This window comes from Polypterus senegalus, chromosome 9 (assembly GCF_016835505.1).
Source record: "Polypterus senegalus isolate Bchr_013 chromosome 9, ASM1683550v1, whole genome shotgun sequence".
Lineage (NCBI taxonomy): Eukaryota > Metazoa > Chordata > Cladistia > Polypteriformes > Polypteridae > Polypterus > Polypterus senegalus.
Genome location: NC_053162.1, coordinates 128854380 through 128877415, shown reverse-complemented (window position 1 = coordinate 128877415; position 23036 = coordinate 128854380). Strand labels below are relative to the sequence as shown.

The following is a 23036-nucleotide window of genomic DNA, read 5'->3' as shown; positions in this document are numbered from 1 at the left end:
AATTTCATGGTGTCAACAAATCCCAAAAAGTTGGGACAAGGCCATTTTCACCACTGTGTGGCATCTCCCCTTCTTCTTACAACACTCAACAGACGTCTGGGGACCGAGGAGACCAGTTTCTCAAGTTTAGAAATAGGAATGCTCTCCCATTCTTGTCTAATACAGGCCTCTAACTGTTCAATCGTCTTGGGCCTTCTTTGTCGCACCTTCCTCTTTATGATGCACCAAATGTTCTCTATAGGTGAAAGATCTGGACTGCAGACTGGCCATTTCAGTACCGGATCCTTCTCCTACGCAGCCATGATGTTGTGATTGATGCAGAATGTGGTCTGGCATTATCTTGTTGAAAAATGCAGGGTCTTCTCTGAAAGAGATGACGTCTGGATGGGAGCATATGTTGTTCTAGAACCTGAATATATTTTTCTGCATTGATGGTGCCTTTCCAGACATGCAAGCTGCCCATGCCACACGCACTCATGCAACCCCATACCATCAGAGATGCAGGCTTCTGAACTGAGCGTTGATAACAACTTGGGTTGTCCTTGTCCTCTTTGGTCCGGATGACATGGCGTCCCAGATTTCCAAAAGAACTTGAATCGTGACTCGTCTGACCACAGAACAGTCTTCCATTTTGCCACACTCCATTTTAAATGATCCCTGGCCCAGTGACAACGCCTGAGCTTGTGGATCTTGCTTAGAAATGGCTTCTTCTTTGCACTGTAGAGTTTCAGCTGGCAGCGGCGGATGGCACGGTGGATTGTGTTCACTGACAATGGTTTCTGGAAGTATTCCTGAGCCCATTCTGTGATTTCCTTTACAGTAGCATTCCTGTTTGTGGTGCAGTGTCGTTTAAGGGCCGGAGATCACGGGCATCCAGTATGGTTTTACGGCCTTGACCCTTACGCACAGAGATTGTTCCAGATTCTCTGAATCTTGGATGATGTTATGCACAGTTGATGATGATAGATGCAAAGTCTTTGCAATTTTTCGCTGGGTAACACCTTTCTGATATTGCTCCACTATCTTTCTGCAACATTGTGGGAATTGGTGATCCTCTACCCATCTTGGCTTCTGAGAGACACTGCCACTCTGAGAAGCTCTTTTATACCCAATCATGTTGCCAATTGACCTAATTAGTGTTAATTGGTCTTCCAGCTCTTCGTTATGCTAAAATTTACTTTTTCCAGCCTCTTATTGCTACTTGTCCCAACTTTTTGGGATTTGTTGACACCGTGAAATTTTGAATCAACATATTTTTCCTTTAAAATGATACATTTACTCGGATTAAACGTTTGATCTGTCATCTACGTTCTATTACAAATAAAATATTGACATTTGCCATCTCCACATCATTGCATTCAGTTTTTATTAACAATTTGTTTAGTGTCCCAAACTTTTTTGGAATCCGGTTTGTATATATATATATATATATATATATATATATATATATATATATATAGTAGAAACAATTATTTTAGATGGTGCTTTTATGTCATATTGCGCTCAGTCAAAAGAGGGTTGAGAACTGAGTTTTCTGGATTGTCTTTGTAATATACTGTATTATTGCATTTTCCACATTCTTTTAATTTGATTACAGTGTCTTTTGTCATTATGTTCTGTTTCTTAAATAGAAACTACAAATGTCAGTATGGGATCACACTTCATCTGCAGCCTTGTATAATTATAACTCTGATTAAATAAAAATGAGTATTGAATAGAAAAAGAGTAAAACAAATCCAGAGTGAGAGAGATAGAGTTAACAAATGGCATGCAGAGAAAAAAACCTTCTGGGCCAGACTTGCCAACTACATTGCAGCACAGGCTGTTGCTAATCACTGTGTGCAGTGCCACGACAGCCTTGTTCCCAGGCCAGCACATGTTACATAAATGGAGCAATATCCAACCATAACATGAAATTTCATTAGGGCTTAAGGAACCTTTGATTGCTGGAGGAGTCTAAATCTATAGAAATATTATACTGTTACCAGAATTACCATTACAAATTTGTGCATAAATGCGTTAATATTTCAGCCAATAAAATGTCATAAAGTGTAAGAGAGCTTCCTCTGATACCATCCTTAAACGTTGTTAGGAACCCAATCTAGCTATGGAACACTTTTTTTTGCTTATGAATACCTGCTGTTTCTATCTTTCACTTTCTCTGAATTGCCTTTCCTATGCTTCATACTCTAAGTTCAATGAACTCTGGCCAGAGATATCTGTTTTTGCCCTTTTCTGTAGTTTATTTACTTGATGTACTTTGAACCTTTTCTTACTATAGTTTTGCCATATAAATCTTGGCACTGTCAATGGCTCCTCAGTATTTCTGAGTCCTTTTCCCAGTCTTTGTATTTAAAGGGTCAGGAATGAGGGAGTTACTCTAGGTTCTGTAATAGTTACAACTACAATAAAAGCTTTTTGAAAGCTGATATTAATTTATAAAATTATTTCACAGACCTGGAGAGAGCTGGTCCTCTGCTGTAGCTGGTAAAATATCTGTAGGTCCTGAAAAAAAGAAGTCCACAAGAAATGAAAATTAATTCACAAATTAATGTGAATACAACTTTCAGGTTGAAATAAACACAATTTAGGTATGTATACAAAGGCATTAACTCAGGCATTGATGGTTCAAGCATCTTACCTTTTGGAATATCTCAGTTGTACCGGTATGCAATTAAATATATATGTATGCACCTGCCCTTTTACTAAGACAAACTGAGTGTTTTGTGTTTGGATTGCCAAACTCCAGCACCAATTTCTAACGCAGTAAAGGGAATTCCAAATTAAACACGAAAAATCTTGGTTCCAAAAACTCTCTAATGCAATAAAAAGATTGTATACAATAAAGATCAAAGCTAGAGATGTAGGTCAAGACCAAATGTAAAAAAAAAACTAGAAGGTTACTTTAGCTCCACTGGATAATGTCTGACAGCAGAGAGATTCCATTTGGAAGAGCTGACATTGTTCTGCATTAATGTGAGGGAAGGTGGCTTATAGGACCATTATTGTCTCATATATGGAATGAAATCATACTTGCATGGACTAATCATGTTACCATATTTTTGTGAGGCATTAAATGAGCATTGCCATCTCACTTCATTGCAAAACTTGCATGGAAAGTCAAGCCCCTTAAGGGCAAGTCAATGCTCTGTGGCAAGGATAGCAAGGATTACTAAATGGAGAGCTAATCTGTTTGCTTTATAACCATAGCAGTCTGTCTCTGACTCTGGAGATATGTGCAGGACTTGGCCAAGCCCAGGCATGATCCTCACCTGTGGGTTAAAGGGCGTTCTGTGACAGTGGAGTGTGATAGGTGAGCCATGGCAAAGACCAACGGAAACAGAGACACATCGGAGGTGAGAGTGTAGTGTGCTTTTGGGTCCTTGGAAAATGGACAAATGAAGGTGAAAGCAACCTAGGCAGGTAGGTTTAATGGGAATGCAGTTTTTAAAATTGTTTTTGTTTATTGTTTTGTTTCCTTCTTTGATTTATCCTTTCTTTGTGCTATGTGTAAAATACCTTTTCATGTTTTGAGTGGTTTCATTCTGCAGTTTTCTTGAAATGTAAGACTATTAACTATATTTAGATTTAAATAAATTATTGTTCATTTCAAGAGAGAAGGAAAGAAAAATACCTGTATAGGTTTCTTGAGCTGTAACTACTCCTGACAGGAATGCTGGAAAAAAGACATTAATGATATTTAAATTAATTTGTATTAGTCATATTAAATTTCCTTCATTTTCTAAACCTAATTATTTCAATACATGAACACAAAAATGATTGCATAAAATTAACAAAGCATTTTAAAAAAGTGCACACCATGAAAAAGGTAATATTAAAAAACAAATACAAAATTATTATTATTATTTCACAAAATGTGTGAAATAAAGCATGAGTGCAAAAAATGACAAAAAGTCACTACATTAAAATACAAATTAGAGCGTAAAATAAAAATAGTTTATTAAATTATCTAAAAATGTATGCGTGAAATGAACATCAAAACTTTTGTGTGCACAATTAACATTAAAAATCTAATTATGTGAAATAAACATCAATGACAAAATAGAAAAGACAAGTTAATTAATTCTGCATAAAGTCACTGGGCTGGGAAATCAGCTGAGCACCCTGGCTTTGTGCATGCAGCAGCAAGAGCAGCAGCAGGAGCGATTCCCCCAGGCTGGAGTGACTGTCGTCTCCATTCCACTGTTGCTGCATGAGTTTCCTAGAAAATAGCAGCTGTAAAGCAGACCCTGTATAGGGGGGAGCGCTAGCATTTTTGCTGCCCTAGGCAAAGCTGTGAATGACGTAGCCAATTGTATGAAATACGAGTTTCATAAATGAAGAGTTACTGCTATTTTGCCCTTTGATACTGTATAACCTAAATTTTGCTTGTAACCTGGTAGTTTAAATGTACTATGAATTGGTTTATATGATGACAATTATGCATGAATTTTATGTGGACTATACCATATATGTGTTTAAATGAATTTTTCAATTCTTGGTATATGATGCCAAAAGAAAACTCAATTAGAATCAGTTTACTAAAGATACAAGGTAAAATAATGTAAGCATTTTGGAGTTGTGCATATGTTATTTACAAAAAGTGTAAACAAAATTAAAATAATATATAAATATAACGATGTAACATAGTAATGGCTTAATGGTAGTTTACATTTACAAAGAGAATACAGGTTTTAAAAAATAAATTATAATATGTTTGATTAAAATTCTTTGAAAATATAAAAATACAAATCAATGACATTCAAAACTACATTTTTCTGGACTTCATCTTTGAAAATTTAGAAACAATTACTTTAAAATCCATTGTTTGAGCTGGTTCACACTTCACTGATGAGGTTGCTGAAAATTACATGCATCATAAGGACATATTATACAGTGTGGTCCCCGGCCGGGACGCCCAGGAGGACGTGAGGAGGGCTTGTGCCTCCTCCAGACCGCGAGGGGGCGTCCGTCCTGGTTTTGTTGGGGACCATGGGTGGAGGGCTTGGAAGTCCAGCCCTGTAGGGGCCCGTGGTCACCGCCAGGCGGCGCCCCGATGCCGGTTTATCCCGTACGGTCCTCGGCTGGGGCTGGAGCCCGGCCGGGACGCTTTGGAGGACCAGAGGAGGGCGAGTGCCTCCTCCAGACCAAGTGGGGGCGTCCGTCCTGGTTATGCAGGGGGCCTCGGGTAGGGGGCTTTGAAGCCCAGCCCTGTAGGGACCCGTGGCCACCGCCAGGCAGCGCCCCAGTGCCTGTTTATCCCGGGAGCCCGGCACTTCCGCCACACCAGGAAGTGCCGGGGGGAAGACGACCGGGGAGACACGGACGGCTTCCGAGTGCGCAGCCGGCACTTCTGCCACACAGGGGTGTGGCCACCGCTAAGTGCCGGGAAGCAAAGGGGCCGCCTCCCTCCAGTCGGTGGTGGATGTCGGGAGGCAGTGTTGGCGAAGCTTGAGAGAGGACAGGAGGCGGCCAGGAAGGCACAAGAGACTGTGGGCCTGGACATTGGGGAAATCGGTGCAAGAAGGCACTGGGGGTGCACGTGAGCAAAACTGTAAATAGTATTGTAAATAAACAGTGTGTGGGTGCAAAATATGTTGTCCGCCTGTCTGTGCCGGGGCCAGCGTTCACAACAGAGACATGTACAGTATATCTATATACATAAAATAGAATGACTGTATATCTGTCTCTATGTTTCCTATGCAATTCTAATCCCTTTGACTGATCTGGACCAGATTTTGCATAGTTACTAGATGATAGACTACCAATAAATCTGGACACCCAACACACCCAAACCCAATTTAATTGCCTTGACACATGAAAAATGTATTCACCATAACACCAATACAGAGTAATAATAAGAAAGTAGTATGAATCAGGCCTAATAGCCTAGTATATCTATACATAAAATATGCAAATGTATTTTTATGCACTTAATTTATATATATACTGTATATGTATATATACATACATACTGTATATATATGTACATCTATACTAGGGGGCTTTGCCCCATGCTCGTTTCACTCGCCAACTACCAAGGCCAGCACTACACGCCAGCCACTTCACATCTCTTCTGCTCGCGTATGTGCATTTTACTTTCACCAAACAACAAATCTTTTAATTCTCACAGATACGCCTCTTCAATGGGAAGAAACACTACTTTTCCCTGATGGCAACACAAATTAGACGATCTACAAGTTTCCGATTTAAAGTCTAAATCTGAACAATATACTTGATCTGTTTTCGCTGTTCCATTATTTCATCGAGTAATAATTTCCGTTTGTTTGCGTTAATGTGATCTTTACTATCATTTTTTTGAGACTTTCAAATTTTAATACTTTCGTTATCTCTAGCCTGCTCTGCATGTGTATCGTGCCAACATTTTTGAATTCTTTACGATATTCTACTTTGTCATCTACTCTTTGTCTTTTATTTCCAGCCCTGAGTGTGGTTAAATCTCTTGGCACAAAGTCTCGTCTTGCGGGACATGAAAGTATCTCTCTGAAAAAGTCACATCTCGTCTCAGGCTATAAAGTCTCATCTGGTCCCAGGATTTTTTTTATTATAATAGAGAGATATATTGCACTGTTCTATTTTTCAGTGCACTTTTTTAAGTTTTATGCATGGATTTACATTTTTGCACCATTTTTATTTTTTGTATTTTAATCTTCAGGGCCACCATTAAAATACTTTACACACTCAAAAATGTATTTAATTAGGTTTATTAAAGATATTAAAATACAAACAAAAGCAAATTTCCAGAAATTCAAAATTGTAAGTTCAAATTTTAATGAGCAAGGAAACATAAAAAAGAAACTGTAGTTAAGGCAATTATGAAGATAAAAGTGTTCTAATTCAAAACAACAAACCAGAAGTCAAGACCAGTGAAATCCAATGTTCAGGACAGTTAAAAGACCAAAGAGTTACAGAGAAAAAAGGAGGGTAACAACTAATACAACAGCAAAGTGGAAAAGGCAGCAGTTGTCTAATTAAAATAATCTCAAGTAACTGAGGCTCATGTGACTAGGTCAATTGTGAGCACTAACTGCCAATCAAAACATGCCTATCGAGGCAAAAGATATAATTGTTGGCATGAACTATAGAACTTATTATTGACGTATTCTGTTTTGTGTTATTATATTTTACAAAAACTGTGAAGCAAGAATTGCATTGAATGGTGACATATCACTTGTTCTTCAAACATGCAAATATGAATTTTCATTGTATCCTGCATACATGCCAATCACTCCATTATAACTGAACAGACTGCACTATACCAAGTGTTTCATGTAAGAAAAACTTTGAAAACCTTGAAAAGGAAAATGTCTTTTGACTCCTGTATGTGGCCATGTGTTTTCTGTAGTTTGGTGAGTGCATGATTAATAAGAGAAATATGGAGGAAACTAAAAATAACCCAGATTATCTGATCTTGTTAAATGTGATGAAGAATCAGAAACCAATTACCATTTTTTTTAAAACAAAACAGACCAAAGACAGTAAAGTTAACATTAATGTAGATTTTTATGTTCCTACTACAACTGAGAATGCAGTGCATTTTCCCACTGCCATTAGTCCTTCCCTCCTCTCTGCCCCTAAGATCCACATGGCCAGATAAATTGTTTTCAAGAATGTTGCATTTCATCAACCAAGATACTCTTCTTAAAGAAACAAATAAGGTAAAAGGAACTGGGTTGTCACAAATGGTTTATACACTTTAGCTGGCTAACACTGTGTGAAACATAGTTATAGCTTCTTTTTATACAATGTTGGTTCTGTATATTGAAGGATGTAGGAATGAACAAAAACGCTAAATCTACATTTTAATCAGACAGTTAAAAAAGTAGAATCTGTATTTGCAACGGGCAGTTTTCAAAATTGGAAAAATGTTCTTGCAAACACCATATAGATTTCATTGCCCACTTTTAAATGTATGTGTCTCAGCAGCCTTGCATAGCAACACAATTAGATACTCATTTAAAACATAAAGCAGAAGTTCAATCGATAGATGATAATGAAAAAGTTAATATCAGTTTGTTTTCTAAAAGTTCAAAGTATTGCTATAGATAGAAATAAGCCTAAAATGAGTTACTATTGTGGGCCAAGGACTACTTTGTTATTAAATGTTAGTTGGTAGAGAGGAAATACATGCCTCATGACATAATTAGCAAATTTATCTATCTGATTTCTCATGACATTCCAAGAAAAGCTCTGTTACTCATTCAAGGTAGTTTTTATGCTATGGTTTCTGATTAAACTAGAGATACATCAAGTAAAGAATAGATGGAGGCTTTGTTTTGTTGGGTGGAAGGCATATACCCCACTCTCAAAGATTTCATTGACAAACAGTTTAGTGTGATTTTGTCCCTTGAGAGAAAACCTCAAAGCCTCTGGGGATGAAAGGATGTTTCAGAGAATGAAAAGCACAGATGTAGTGCGCACAACTTGTCTTCTTTTATAATAACTGAATCTCCTAATATTGGCATTTTTTTGTGTTTATAAAGACATGAATAAGCTATTTCACAATGTGTATGTGATCTCAAGATGCAGATTGGTGCTTAGCAAATTTCCTGGCTTGTAAAATTAAATTAGTCTGTAAATTTTTAGCCTGTTGTTTTCTGAGTATCCCATGCCCCATAGGCTCCATTATAAAATGGCTATGCGTTTGTTTAAATCTATAGAAAAAGTTTAACTTTAGAACACAATTTCATGTGGTAAATGTGTATACACCAAGGTTATTATAGTTAACGAAAACTAAAATCAAAACTGACACTATTATTAAAAAAAACATTTTTGTAAACTGAGATAAAATAATTAACAAAACTGAAATGAAAAACTAAAACTAAACGAAACTATTAAAGTAGTGGAAAGACTAACTGAAATAAAATAATAATTTGCTAAACATAATTTTAGTTTTCATTTTTGAATTAATTTTCTTGCTGTTAGTTTTTAACCTTTATAACATTTAAACTCTAAAACTGAAAGCCATCCACCACGATCTGCCCACACGTATTCATCCAGTGAACGGCGGCTGGTGACGGAGGGCGGCTGTTCACACAGCATTTGCGGTGACAGAGCGAGCTGAATATGCGTGTAAAGTGTATGGAATACAAAGCAAATTTATGTGCCGCCTTTGTTTGCACTTGTATATCAAGATGTAATTCAAACGCCTGAAATTGGAATGTGCTGCTCAACAAAAACTTTACCGTATGGACATAAAAATCACGAGTGAGTAAGGTTCAGTTTTAGAACTCCTCGAGTACAAAAATACTGTTTTTTGGAATTATGTCTGTGTGTGTGTGTGGGTGTATGTATGTGCGTGTGTGTGTGTGTGTAAAAACACGATATCTCAAAAACACAACTAGATAGATGGATAAAATTTGGCTTGTAGTTGTTACACTAAACTGTAGATCAGTATTAACTTTTCGGCCAAATCCATTAACCGGAAGTGGTATTTTACCTGAACACATACTCGATTTTTTTTTATTTATGCAGCTGCAGAGTCCGATTTATTCAACTTTACTTTTATAATGATTGTTCAATATATTATTAATTTGGTTTGTTGTTGATGGTTCTTTAATGTACATAATATAATCATTGTCTTGCGGTTTACTCCACAAATATCCATCCCTATATCTGAGTACACAAGAAAGTCTAGGGGAGACCATTCCTTTTTGAAAATAAAATTGGCACTGATCGAGAGACTGACAAGGTCATCATACAAGATCAGCATATTTTTGCTGACCAATCACTTTTGCTTTAAAAATGTCATTTAACAACAAAGTGATACAACTTTGTAAAATTCCTGAGTTGGCAATGTCTCTACTGAACTTAAGGTAGGTGGGGGAAGAAAGTCTGCCAAGTGGTGAAAAGCTAAACATACTAATTTGTTTTTGTATTTATTCTATAATTATTAATTTATCTTTTTTAGTTCATATTCATAGCTCAAAATACCTGATATTGTGAATAGAACCCAGTAGCAGAATTATACTCATATATCATATTGTTTTTGCTCTTAACATCAGCCATATCATTCATATTGCATACCAGGGATTTTTCCTGCTTTGCATCCAAACCTGCTGAGGTAGGCTACTGTGATCCTGTTCTGGATAAGCAGGTTTAGATAATGCATAAATTGTTCTTAATTTCAGATGCTGTCTCTGTCATTTTGTACCTGTCCATACTCTTATTACCTGCTCATGCTCTGCTCATTAAGTGTTTACTGTTCTTATGATGGGCTATTCAAGTCTCAATGCCCCTAACCTTCAAACTACCTGCTTGTTTTTCTTTGTTTCCCTCAATACAGCTAGGTGGGGTCTGCACACTTATTCAAGCCTAAGAGCCTTGTTCTTCCTTAACCCCCGTAATTTTCATGGTCACACCTGTCAAGTCACAGCAGAATCTCTTTTCTTATTTTTTTATATCTTTCCAGGCCTGCAGGTGCAAAATTCTGTCTATAAATTGTTTATGCCTGAGATCAATATGGCTGGTAGAAAATAACAAAGCCCCGTGTTTGAGATTTTTGAATGCAATATTGAAGGCATTCCTGCGGTGGGCTGGCACCCTGCCTGGGGTTTGTTTTCTGCCTTGCACCCTGTGTTGGCTGGGATTGGCTCCAGCAGACCCCTGTGACCCTCTTGTTAGGATATAGCGGGTTGGATCATGAATAGATGGATGAAGGCATTCATTATAAGCACATTGTCGTTGGAGCAGGATATGTTGTGTGTTGAAGACATTTAGAGTAAAAAACCCTCACTCCTTAAAATTCACCTAAAGGTCATTACAAAATTGGCCCATTCTGGCCAATAAAAGGAAAAGAAAAAAGTGCCAACAGTCAGCGCAGATTTGTTCAGCTCAAATGACATAGAAAATATTTAAAAAATGATAAGATTGTGTAAAATTGTTCATATTCAGTACCTAGTTTTGATTATGCTTGTTTTTATCAGACAAAAACAAAACCAAATAGTAAAGTGTGTTGTGTAGTGTAGTAAGCACCCACTAACATTAAACTCATATTATATCCAAACCCATTAAGTGTACAGTTCTGTCTCATTGTGACACAAAAACTAAACTCCATAGTAGCTCTTTCACCAATCTATAATTACTAAAACTAAAACTGAAATTAATATATATAAAAATAAAATAGAAATGTCTTTGTAAAATAAAAACTTAACTAAAACTAAAAATACACAATGAAGGAAAACTAAACTGAATTGCCAAGTAAGGTCAGAAAAAATATAGAAATAAAAACTAATATAAAAAGGCAAAACTATAATAACCTTGGTATACACCAAGTTTGTTTAGAAATAACTGATTAGAAAAACACCAAGCCTATCCATTAAGAGTCCCTCTTTATCTGCAAAAAAATCTTTCAAGATAACTCCATACAAATTTACATGCATATCTATACAAAAGTCATGACTTAGAAATCAATAAGAGTTTATTAATACACATATTCCCAAATCTTCAACACTTCAGAAAGCATAATTATAAGTACAGATTTATTTATTGTTAATTACCTTGGAGTCCACAGAGAAATACTGCAGCTTCAAAAATGTTCATATTGTCGAGTACAGAATATTAGGTAGCAGCCAATGATGACAATCTGAAAAATAAAATTGTCTTTAAATCTAGAGCTGCCATTAAGTATCATACTAATAATCCACAATTTATACCACATGCATTTTTTTGCTGCACTACCACCAATTGTATGGTTCTTTATGTCTTACTATCCACTATTCCATTAACAAAGATAAACTCAGCCCACATGAGTCTTCATTAATGCCATTCTACAGCACTGGGCACTATTTTTTTTATAAATAATTTTTATAAACTTATTTTTATAGGTAAATTTTCTATTCACAAGATTCAAAATTTGTCTTGCCCATCACTACAAAGTGTATGGGGTAACATAAAAATAATATAATTTTTGGGTGTAGTATTCCTTTAAGCCTTGGGGAATTAAGACTGTAAAACATATTTTATATTTACATATGGTTTATTAGATTAGATTAGATTAGATTAGATTTGATTAGATAAACTTTATAAATCAAAAGGGGAAATTCACATGTATACAGTAGCAGAAATATAAAAACATAAAAACAAAGTCTGCATTCACACAAGCCTTCCTGGACTTTATAACAGCAGCAGTTGTACATGGAGATCAGAGAAGATTTTATTACAGTTAAACAAAAACTGCACCATTTCAAAAATATATCTAAATAGGAATGGGGGGACTCTCAGTGCACCTTCAAATCCTTGGAAGGAGATAAAAGCAATAAAGCAGTAAAATTGTTTGTTAAACAATATGTAATATTGGAAATAAACATAAGGGAGTGATAAAAGGAAAAACAGAAACACTGAGAAACAGAGAATTATTGCCTGTTTGAGCCTGACTGCACAGGCATTGAACCCTGGACTGTCCCATGAAGTGGCATGTCCACTTCTGGCTACTGACTTACTCCTAATTGTTTAATTGTCACAGCTCACCTCCAAACTTGATACTCAAACAGATAATGTTGCTTAAGTGAACTTACTCTTTAGTCTTAATGCCGTATCCCAGCCCACACTCTAGGGAGACCTCAAGTACGCGTGTACCCTTGAGCTACAATCCATAATTTATAGGGCCAAGTCTTAAAGACAGTTTAGCATCTGTTGGCTGTCTTGGAGGGAAAAGATGGTTCAAGATGGTATTACTTTTTTCAACTTAACTGTGATTAGAGGGCTGGACATTCCTCTAAAGGTAGCACTGCATCACTCCAGAGGCTGCAACTCTGTTTTACCTATGTTAGTACAATCTTATATAGCACTTCCAGTCCCACACTGACACTTATGCATGTTTTTCTTCTCCAAAATGTCTGTGTTGAGACTGGCCTTCTTTCTTATTTTTTAATGTTCACTTCATGCCTGGCACCTCATTAACAGCCAAGTAATTTCTCAAAACACATAGTGACAAGAGTCATTCTGGTAAGATGGTGGTGTCGGGAGCTAGTGACAGAAAGCACAAAATGAAACAGACCAAGAATGATCATACTGTAACAGTATACAGTGGTGTGAGAAACTATTTGCCCCTTCCTGATTTCTTATTCTTTTGCATGTTTGTCACACAAAATGTTTCTGATCATCAAACACATTTAACCATTAGTCAAATATAACACAAGTAAACATAAAATGCAGTTTTTAAATGATGTTTTTATTATTTAGGGAGAAAAAAACCAAACCTACATGGCCCTGTGTGAAAAAGTAATTGCCCCCTGAACCTAATAACTGGTTGGGCCACCCTTAGCAGCAATAACTGCAATCAAGCATTTGCGATAACTTGCAATGAGTCTTTTACAGCACTCTGGAGGAATTTTGGCCCGCTCATCTTTGCAGAATTATTGTAATTCAGCTTTATTTGAGGGTTTTCTAGCATGAACCGCCTTTTTAAGGTCATGCCATAGCATCTCAATTGGATTCAGGTCAGGACTTTGACTAGGCCACTCCAAAGTCTTCATTTTGTTTTTCTTCAGCCATTCAGAGGTGGATTTGCTGGTGTGTTTTGGGTCATTGTCCTGTTGCAGCACCCAAGATCGCTTCAGCTTGAGTTGACGAACAGATGGCGGACATTCTCCTTCAGGATTTTTTGGTAGACAATAGAATTCATGGTTCCATCTATCACAGCAAGCCTTCCAGGTCCTGAAGCAGCAAAACAACCCCAGACCATCACACTACCACCACCATATTTTACTGTTGGTATGATGTTCTTTTTCTGAAGTGCTGTGTTCCTTTTACGCCAGATGTAACGGGACATTTGCCTTCCAAAAAGTTCAACTTTTGTCTCATCAGTCCACAAAGTATTTTCCCAAAGTCTTGGCAATCATTGAGATGTTTCTTAGCAAAACTGAGATGAGCCCTAATGTTCTTTTGCTTAACAGTGGTTTGCGTCTTGAAATCTGCCAATGCAGGCTGTTTTGCCCAGTCTCTTTCTTATGGTGGAGTCGTGAACACTGACCTTAATTGAGGCAAGTGAGGCCTGCAGTTCTTTAGACGTTGTCCTGGGGTCTTTTGTGACCTCTCGGATGAGTCGTCTCTGTGCTCTTGGGGTAATTTTGGTCGACCGGCCACTCCTGGGAAAGTTCACCACTATTCTATGTTTTTGCCATTTGTGGATAATGGCTCTCACTGTGGTTCGCTGGAGTCCCAAAGCTTTAGAAATGGCTTTATAACCTTTACCAGACTGATAGATCTCAATTACTTCTGTTCTCATTTGTTCCTGAATTTCTTTGGATCTTGGCATGATGTCTAGCTTTTGAGGTGCTTTTGGTCTACTTCTCTGTGTCAGGCAGCTCCTATTTAAGTGATTTCTTGATTGAAACAGGTGTGGCAGTAATCAGGCCTGGGGTGGCTACGGAAATTGAACTCAGGTGTGATACACCACAGTTAGGTTATTTTTAACAAGGGGCAATTACTTTTCACACAGGGCCATGTAGGTTTGGATTTTTTCTCCCTAAATAATAAAACCATCATTTAAAAACTGCATTTTGTGTTTACTTGTGTTATATTTGACTAATGGTTAAATGTGTTTGATGATCAGAAACATTTTGTGTGACAAACATGCAAAAGAATAAGAAATCAGGAAGGGGCAAATAGTTTTTCACACCACTATATATACATATGCATACAGTATATACATTTACATACAGTATATACAGTATGTATGTATGTGTTTCGTTTGGTCTGAGCCAGCAGGTGGCACTGGTATGCAAACTGTACACACAGGAAAAAAAACACATGAGGTATGATAATTTCATTCTTGGAATCATCCTGTAGAAAAAAATGCATGTTATATCTGTGTAGTAGTGGCTACTGTCACCTTTGAAGTAATTTCCTTCCACAACTACAGGATTTAGTTGGGACGGTATGGAAATTTCAAATAAAGCAAAAAGCAGTGATTAGTCAATGATAGTAAATGATCTTTGACATAAAAACGATGTAACAGCCAAAAATTTGATGTTGCAACTAGTGATTTTTATTTTTTTCAAAAATAAACACTTATTTTTATTTTGATACTTGCAACATAATCCAAAAAAGTTCATAGAGTAAAGCATTCATCACATTGTAACATTACCTTTTCTTCTCATTATGCTAAATAAACATTTAGGTGCTAAGTACACCAATTTATTGAGTGTTTCAGGTGTAATTTTGTACCATTCTTGCAAAAAATGTCTTTAAGGTGTACAACAGTATAGTTTCTTCTTTATCGCATTTTGGGTTTAAAATGCACCAGACTTTCTCATTTGAGGACAGGTCAGGACTGCAGTCGAACACCCATACCCTCTTCCTATGCAGCCTTGCCTTTGTCATGTGCACAGAATGTGGTTTTACATTGTCTTGCTGAAATATAAATGGCCATCCATGGAAGAGACGTCATCCTGAAGGCAGCATATGTTGTTTCAAAATCTGTATGTACTTTTTGGCATTAATAGTGCCTTTACAGAAGTGCCCAGGGCACTGACACAAACCCAGACCATCACAGAAAATGGCTTCTGAACTTGTAGCTTATAACAGTCTGGATTGTCTTTTTCTTCCTTGGACCAGAGGACGCAATATGTATTCCTTCCAAAAAAGACTTGAAATATTGATTCGTCTAAACACAATATATCTCCACTGTGTGATGTTCCATCCCTGATACCTCCAAGCCCAGAGAAGTCAAGAACACTTCTGGTCACAATTAACATACAGATTGCTTTTTGCGCAGTACAGTTGTGACAAAATGCTTAAAAAAAAAGCAAATGTAAGAAAACAAGTCTAAAATGTATGAATTATTATTGTCCCGTTGCACTAACACCTATAATGAAGTGTTTCGAGAGGATAGTCAAAAATCACATATGCTCTTCTCTGGAAAAAGAACTGCATCAATTACATTTTACATATCGCTCTAGTAGATCCACAAAGCCTGCCATCACCTTGACAGCAAGAGAAGAAATTATGTGTGAATGCTATTTATAGACTATGGCTCTGCATTTAACACAATGAACCCCAATAAGCTCATTACCAAGCTCAGGGACCTGCAGTTGAGCACTTCATTGTCCAGCTGGGTTTTTAAATTCCTGAAAGGCAGAACCCATTGGGTGGGTGGCCACACTTCATCATTCCTCACTCTCAACACAGGAGCTCCAGGAGGATGTGTTCTTAGCTCTCCACTGTAATACTGCTACTCAAATGACTGCATGGCTGCAAATGATTCCAAAATCATTGTTAAGTTTGCTAATGACACAGCTGTGATAGGCCTGCCACCTAACAACAATAAGACTTACCTTGATGAAGTGGACAGTCTATCACACTGGTGTTATAACAGCAGACAACAGTCTACTCCTGAATGTGACTTTGGGAGAAAATAATAGAGGCACAACCATTCCCTTAGTATTAATAGTCTTCAGGTGGAGAGTGTGGACAGTTTCTGATACCTCGTCGTTCACATCATGGAAAATCTGACCTGGTCCAAGCACATCAATACCTTGGCATGGCAATGTCTTTACCACCTCAGACACTTTAGGAATTTTAGTCTGCCCTCCCAAATTCTAAAGAACTTGTACACATCAACCATTAAAGTATTCTGATAGGAAGTATAACTGTTGTGATGGACGGCTGGCAGCTCATCCCTGCTAGCACATCCAGGCCGCTAGATGGCATCTTCCCTGCAGCATGGCGGTGCCCCGGATTCCCACAGGGCACAATGGGAGATGGAGTTCGGCTTCACAGACCTGCTGGGTGCTGTGGGTGCCATCGTGGGATGCTACAGGGAGACACAGGGATTTTTATTTTCCCTGTAGCTCGGAAATACTCAGTACTAAGTCACAGGGATGGAAGAACAGAAGTACTTCTGGGCTTAAGAAAAAATATAAGCCTTCATCTGACCTGGAAGTGCTATTGAATCACATGGACAGAAGGACAGGAGCATTTCTGGGTCAAGGACTACCCAGCAAGCTGAGCCGGAGTTGGGAGGTAGAGTGACGGAGCCTGCTGGAAGGAGAGGAGGATTATTGTTATTATTATTGATTTGTGATTTGTGCATTATAGTGGTGGAGCTGCTTGAAAAGCACTTTATATTGAAAAAAAAAAAAAAAATATTTCTACTGCTTTTACCTGGTGTCTGGACGTTTTGTCTGTGGGGTTTGAGGAGTGACAGCGCCCTCTAGTGTCACACTGTCTGGTTTGGGAACAGCAAGCAGCACAACCGCAAGGCTCAAAAGAGAGAGGTGTAATCAACTGAAAGCATCACTGTGTGTGCACTCCCTAACTTTCAAGATAACTACACCAAGTGATGTTGGACCTGGGCAAAGAAAATTATCCGTTACACCAGCTATCTCAACAACAGAATCTGTTCTGTGTTGCGGTCAAGTAAACATTATCAGTGCCTAAAGTACATTCAGAGAGACTGAGGAGGAGCTTTTTCCCACATTCTGTCCACATGTTGAATAAGGAAAGTGTCTAGAAATATATGCTAACTCATACATGAAGTTATTTATTTTGATATTTATTATTTAAAATATACTGTATTTATAATTCTATTAATGATTTTTGAATACTTATAAAGTCATGCATTATTGTGACTGTCCCTTTATAGACTTCTTAAAGGCAGTTCTTGGAGTTGAGCAACTAAGCATTTCACTAAATATTGTACTGTATGTACAATTTGTATATGAAAAAAAACATTTTATTTGATTTAATTTGTGAATGTAACTTTGTATTGTGCTACTTGATAAAGCTTTGCCAAAGTACTCCAGAGCCCATGTGGTTATATCACTTATTGATGAATTTATGATTCTTGATGCAATTCTATCTGAGAGACCAAAGATCACTACAACTTAAAAATATAAACTCAACTGCCATACATGTTTGCAACTCTGATTATAGTATCCACAATTATCATCACAAACAACAGCAGTGCACTAAACATTAAATGCACTGTTATGTTGAAATAGTTTTTATTGCTTCGGTGATGCTGACAATGTCATAACAGTGAACAATGCATTCATCCATTCACCAGTCTACTCTGATAGTATTTTTTGTAGGGGATTATTGTTTCTTTTAAAAACTTGAATTGTTAATAAAAAAGAGAAAAATTGTCATATACTGTACATCAGCCAGGTGTGACAGTGCAGGTTGGCCCCACACTCCCTGGTGCTACAGAGATCCTATGGAGCCTGCCACCATCGAAGCATGGCCAAACAAATGAGGACACCACAAAAAGCAAAGGGAAGGTGAAATAGTGCCCAGTGCTTTTATTAATCAACTAAAAAATCAAAACAGTGTCAATTAAAGTGCAGTGCACCTAAAAATCATCAATAAATAAATAATCCATACAAAGTGGAAATCCATGAGATTAAACACAAGAGTTAAAATGAGACTGAAACTAATGCCTCAGTCGGCAGGTCATTATTTCTTCCAGATTTGGACGAGCCCAACATAGCTCTCTCTTTGTCTCCTCAGCTCACCCATAGCTCACTCAGCTGGCAGAGACACTAGCAGCCATGGTCCTCTCCTCCTGACTCCTGTTTTAGCAACCTGAAGTGGCATCAGCCAGACCGCTTGGGATCAGTTGTCCTCCCATCTTTATTCATGCTCCTGCAGTCATCCCTCGTATCCCTGAGGAGGATGCCACCTAAATCGCACCTGCTCATCAAGCATAGTCAGCAGGCATGATCCGCCCCTAGAGTACAAAACCTTTAATCATATGAGGGGCAAATGACTGTGCTGCCTTTCCCCACACTGACTGGCTGGCTGGCTGGCTCTCCGCCTGCTGCTGTTCTTACAGCTCTTCTCCTCTTGTTCTCTATATCCTCCTGTTTCCTCCTTGCGCTCCCCTTTTGTATGCTAGGGAAGTGGTTGCAGGTGCGATAGCCTGATGCTCATCCCAGGCTGATAATTAGACAATCAGACCACCCGCATGTGTTGGCAAGGCAATGAACAGACAGCTGACCACCTCGCACCAACCCAGAGATGAGCCACCTTTTCAGCAGATTCTCACACTTGCTCCACTCCCTAGCACAAGCACATCTTATTTATTTATTTATTTAAAATGGCCACTTCCTGAGCTGCAGACCTGCTATACAACACCAGATACATCCCCTGCCTTGACACAAATTTTATATTTCAACACAATATGCATCACATGATGGTGATGAGATGTAAATCAGGAAGAACACATTTTCTAGCACTAGTTAATGTTCAGTTGACTATCAGAATGGGCAAAATGAGTGAACATAGTGACTCTGAATGTGGCATGATAGGAATAGGAATTGGCAATTCTAACAACTCCAAAATGGTTGTCATCAGGAAAATTCCATGCACAACCATTTCATGGAGTTACTGAGAGTGGTGTGAGTGGTGTGAAAAGCAAAAAAGTACCAATGTTTGACTGTTCCATGTACGAAAAAAGCAGATTCTGTGTCAGAGAAGTCAAATTGGAATCTTGAGAGAAATATCATTATGGTATGCAGAATGTCACCGCAGGATGTACAACCATTTAGACTTTGCCTCAAATGTGCTGCAGCAGTCCAGGACCATGCAGGGTGCTAATGTTGTCAGCAATAAAAACAAGAAAGTGTGTCTCCAGCCAAGTGATTTTCCATCATGCTAATGGAAGGTTCAGAATTTGGTGCAGGAGTCCACAGAGCTGTTATGTTTGGAATCAAAAGTGGTGGCTAGTCATAGGCAAAAAGACTCATGCAAAATTGAATTTTTAGCAAAACTTAGAATCTTGATTGAATGTTTTGCAACCATTAACAGTTTTGTCATTATCAAATATTTTCATCAAATCTGTAGCCTTTTTCTTCTTTTGCAAAAACATGGGGAATTTTATTCTGGTACAGAGCCTGGAAAGGAATCACTTCACTAGTTCTAAAATCCATTGGTCTAGGTGTGTGGCTGCCAGTAAGCATCCAGAAAGATCCTGGCTGTTGGAACCAGAGAAGTCAGTGCAGACGGCACCATGTCTGACTCAAAATGACCAGTGGAAAGGCACAGCACATTGAATCACATGGAAGGAGCCGTGGAAGTTCAGATAGCAGCAGCAGCACTAAAAGGTGCCCAAGGAAGGAAAATATAGTTCCAGCTGTGAAAAAACCCTTAGGATGCAATACTCTTTGCTTTATGCACCAAACAACTTTAAAACCCCCAAAAAATTAATTCATTTTGTGTTTTAAATTTGGGAAATTGCACTCCAAATTAATTTTAGGAGCAATTTAGCAAAACTGTATATAAAAAGAAACTGAGCTGTTTCTCTCTTTACTAGTGGTAGCAGTGTGATGGAGTGGCGATCACTTTCGTGGCATATATTAGGGCATTAATATTTCCCACTGAAGAATGTCTGAATGACAAAGCATTGTAAACATCTTACATGACCAGATTCATCCCTTCACAATTACATTTTATCTACACTCAGATGAATACTTTAAGCATGAAAATGACATTACATAACAAGTAACATATCATCACAGAATGGTTCAGAGGACATGACGGAGACGCTAATTGCGTCAACAACTTGCACAGTCCCTGGATTTCAAAAAACCTCAAGCACCTTTGGAGTGAGGTATAAAAGAATGTTCACAGCAAGACTATGCATAACATGCTAATTTCTGCAGGGTACATTTCTGTTATGCAGAATCTATGTAGAGGCAAATACATTCTGTTCTGAAGGCCAAAGGTGGTGCAACATGCTAATAGAGAGATGTAATTTATAAAATGGCAACTCAGTGCACATAGTACAGTGGATTTAGAGTATAGATTTAAGTACTGAGACACCTTCCCTTTTAGCGCACTTTATTCTGTTGTAGACTTAATTTTAAATAGACGGCAGTTACCCATTAATCTACACTCAATAACCCATATTGACAAAGTAAAAATGTTATAAGAAAGGTTTGCAAATTTATTTCATGTAAGTATTCAGACCTTTAATAAAGTGCTTTGTAGAATTCGTTTTTCACACCTGGATTTGGCTAGTTTCTTCCTGGCAGATCCTCTTGATCCCCATTAAATTGGATGGGAAGCACATAAAAACTGCCACCTTTAGGTATTCCACAGATGCTTTATGGGATTTAAGTCTCTGCTTTGGCTGGGCCATTCAAGTCAGAGATTTGCCCTGAAGCCGCACCAGAGCTGTCCGGGCTGTATGCTATGGGCCATTGTTGTGCATCACTCCAGTCTATGGAGCTGGTTTTATTCACAGACATCTCTTTATTTGGTTGCTTTCATCTACTCCTGTCTGTCCCTGCTGCTAAGAAGATCCCCCATAGCATGATGCTTCAATCACCATGCTTAAAGCAGGTGATGAGCAGTGCATGGTCTTCACCTGATATAGTGCTTGTAGTTCTCCCAAAATAGTTCAAGTTTTGTCTCATCAGACCATTCATCGGTTTCCTTTATGTTCCAAGATTCCTTTAAACTATCATATGCCTTTTACTTTAAGCATTAGAAATGGGTTAATACCCTTGCACTGAACTATACCTCACCAGTGTTTTTTCAAAGATTTTTACAGTGAGTTCCTTAGGCATCATGACTTGGTTTTTGTCCTGAAATGCAGTGTGAATTGTGGACCTTATGCTCTTTGGTCTGTGCCTTTCTAAGCTATGTTTGATCAATTCAGTTTTCTACAGATTGACTCCAATCAAATTCTTGGCACATCTCTAAGTTAAATAAAGCAAACGGGACGCACCTGACCACAATTTGGAGTACTACAGCAAAGGGTCTGAATATTTCAGCTTTTATTTTTAAAACGTTTGCAGACCTTTCTGAAAACATGTTTTCACTTTGACATTATGGGTTATGAGTGTAGATTGATGGACAAAAATGGCAAATTTATCCATTAATAATTAAATATACAACACAATAAAGTTTGCAGAAAGTGAATTGTTCTGAATACTTTCCAAATCCACTGCATAGTGTACTATACTTGAAGAAAAATATTTTCACCATGTTTATCATAGTTGCATCTCACATTTTCAGTAAATGGTGGTATGCAGCAGGCAATGTTGTGGCTCAGATTGCTGCAAGAGTATAGACAATTTAGACAGGAAAAAAAATTAAAACACATTAAAAGGAATGAGCAGAGGTCTATTCGGAAACAGTCAGAAAGTCAAAAACCCAGAAAAACAGTTACAGTGGTGACTGTCAAAGCCGAGTATGCACATTAGAAACAATGCCAGAAAAGACTGGAAAACTATGAACAATTGTTTCTTAGTGGCACCTTTTAACTACCTCCTCCAAAAATGAAATAAACCAGAAAAAAATGTAAAAATTAGGAAACTAAATCATTCATATCACTACCTTAGCGAGGCAGGATATGATGATATTATATGTTATATAATACTGGTGTCACGCTGGTGGTGGGTGTTCTTGCTATAAATAATGCTGCTTCTATTAAAAACAATTCAAAATGGTGACAACCATAAAAACAATATGGCATGGAGCTAACTCCACATTCATAATTATAAGAAAATAAAAATAAATAAAATAAAATGACTAGAAAAACATTCTAGGAAAACGTGGAGGGTCCTACCAAAAACTGATACCTGAAATGAAGCTTGTAATTGCTAATGCTATGAAGATGATTCAAAATTATTTAATGGTGGAAACTACATTCAATTAATATTTTTCAAAACAGCGCAGTAAGGAGTGGGCAGTTTATGTCTGTATATTATAATATTCAAAAAGAGAATGATATTTTACATTATTTTTGTTCATTAAAACAGCTAGTGATGAGTAAAGCCCACCTTGTCTGCTTCGCTGGGTGTTTGGTGAAATCAAAGAGATATTTGTGAAGTTTGCTGAACTCCACAAAATGCGTGGAAGTCAAATGGAGAAGGAGGAACTGAACCAGTTTTAAATGGATTATAATGGTACAATAATGGTACAGTAAGTGTCCATGAGGGCTAGGGAAACATCTACTACAATGTCAAACCAATTTCTGTGTCCAAAAATGTAATCTGAGCTGTGAGGCCATAGTACTAATCGCTGTGCCACAAACAAAAAAAGATAGAGACAAAATGAATACA

General features: G+C 37.7%; 1 protein-coding gene across 1 annotated transcript in view; it reads right to left on the bottom strand.

Moving 5' to 3' along the window:
• mfap5 (microfibril associated protein 5) overlaps nt 1-23036 on the bottom strand; it is a 49315-nt gene that overhangs the window by 13049 nt on the left and 13230 nt on the right. Inside the window, exons 2-4 of the mRNA XM_039763836.1 lie at nt 11520-11605; nt 3635-3676; nt 2458-2505 (exon numbers count right to left, since the gene is read on the bottom strand). Of these exons, the coding sequence (XP_039619770.1) occupies nt 2458-2505; nt 3635-3676; nt 11520-11562 (133 nt within the window). The 5' untranslated portion in view covers nt 11563-11605. The remainder of the gene's footprint in view (nt 1-2457; nt 2506-3634; nt 3677-11519; nt 11606-23036) is intronic.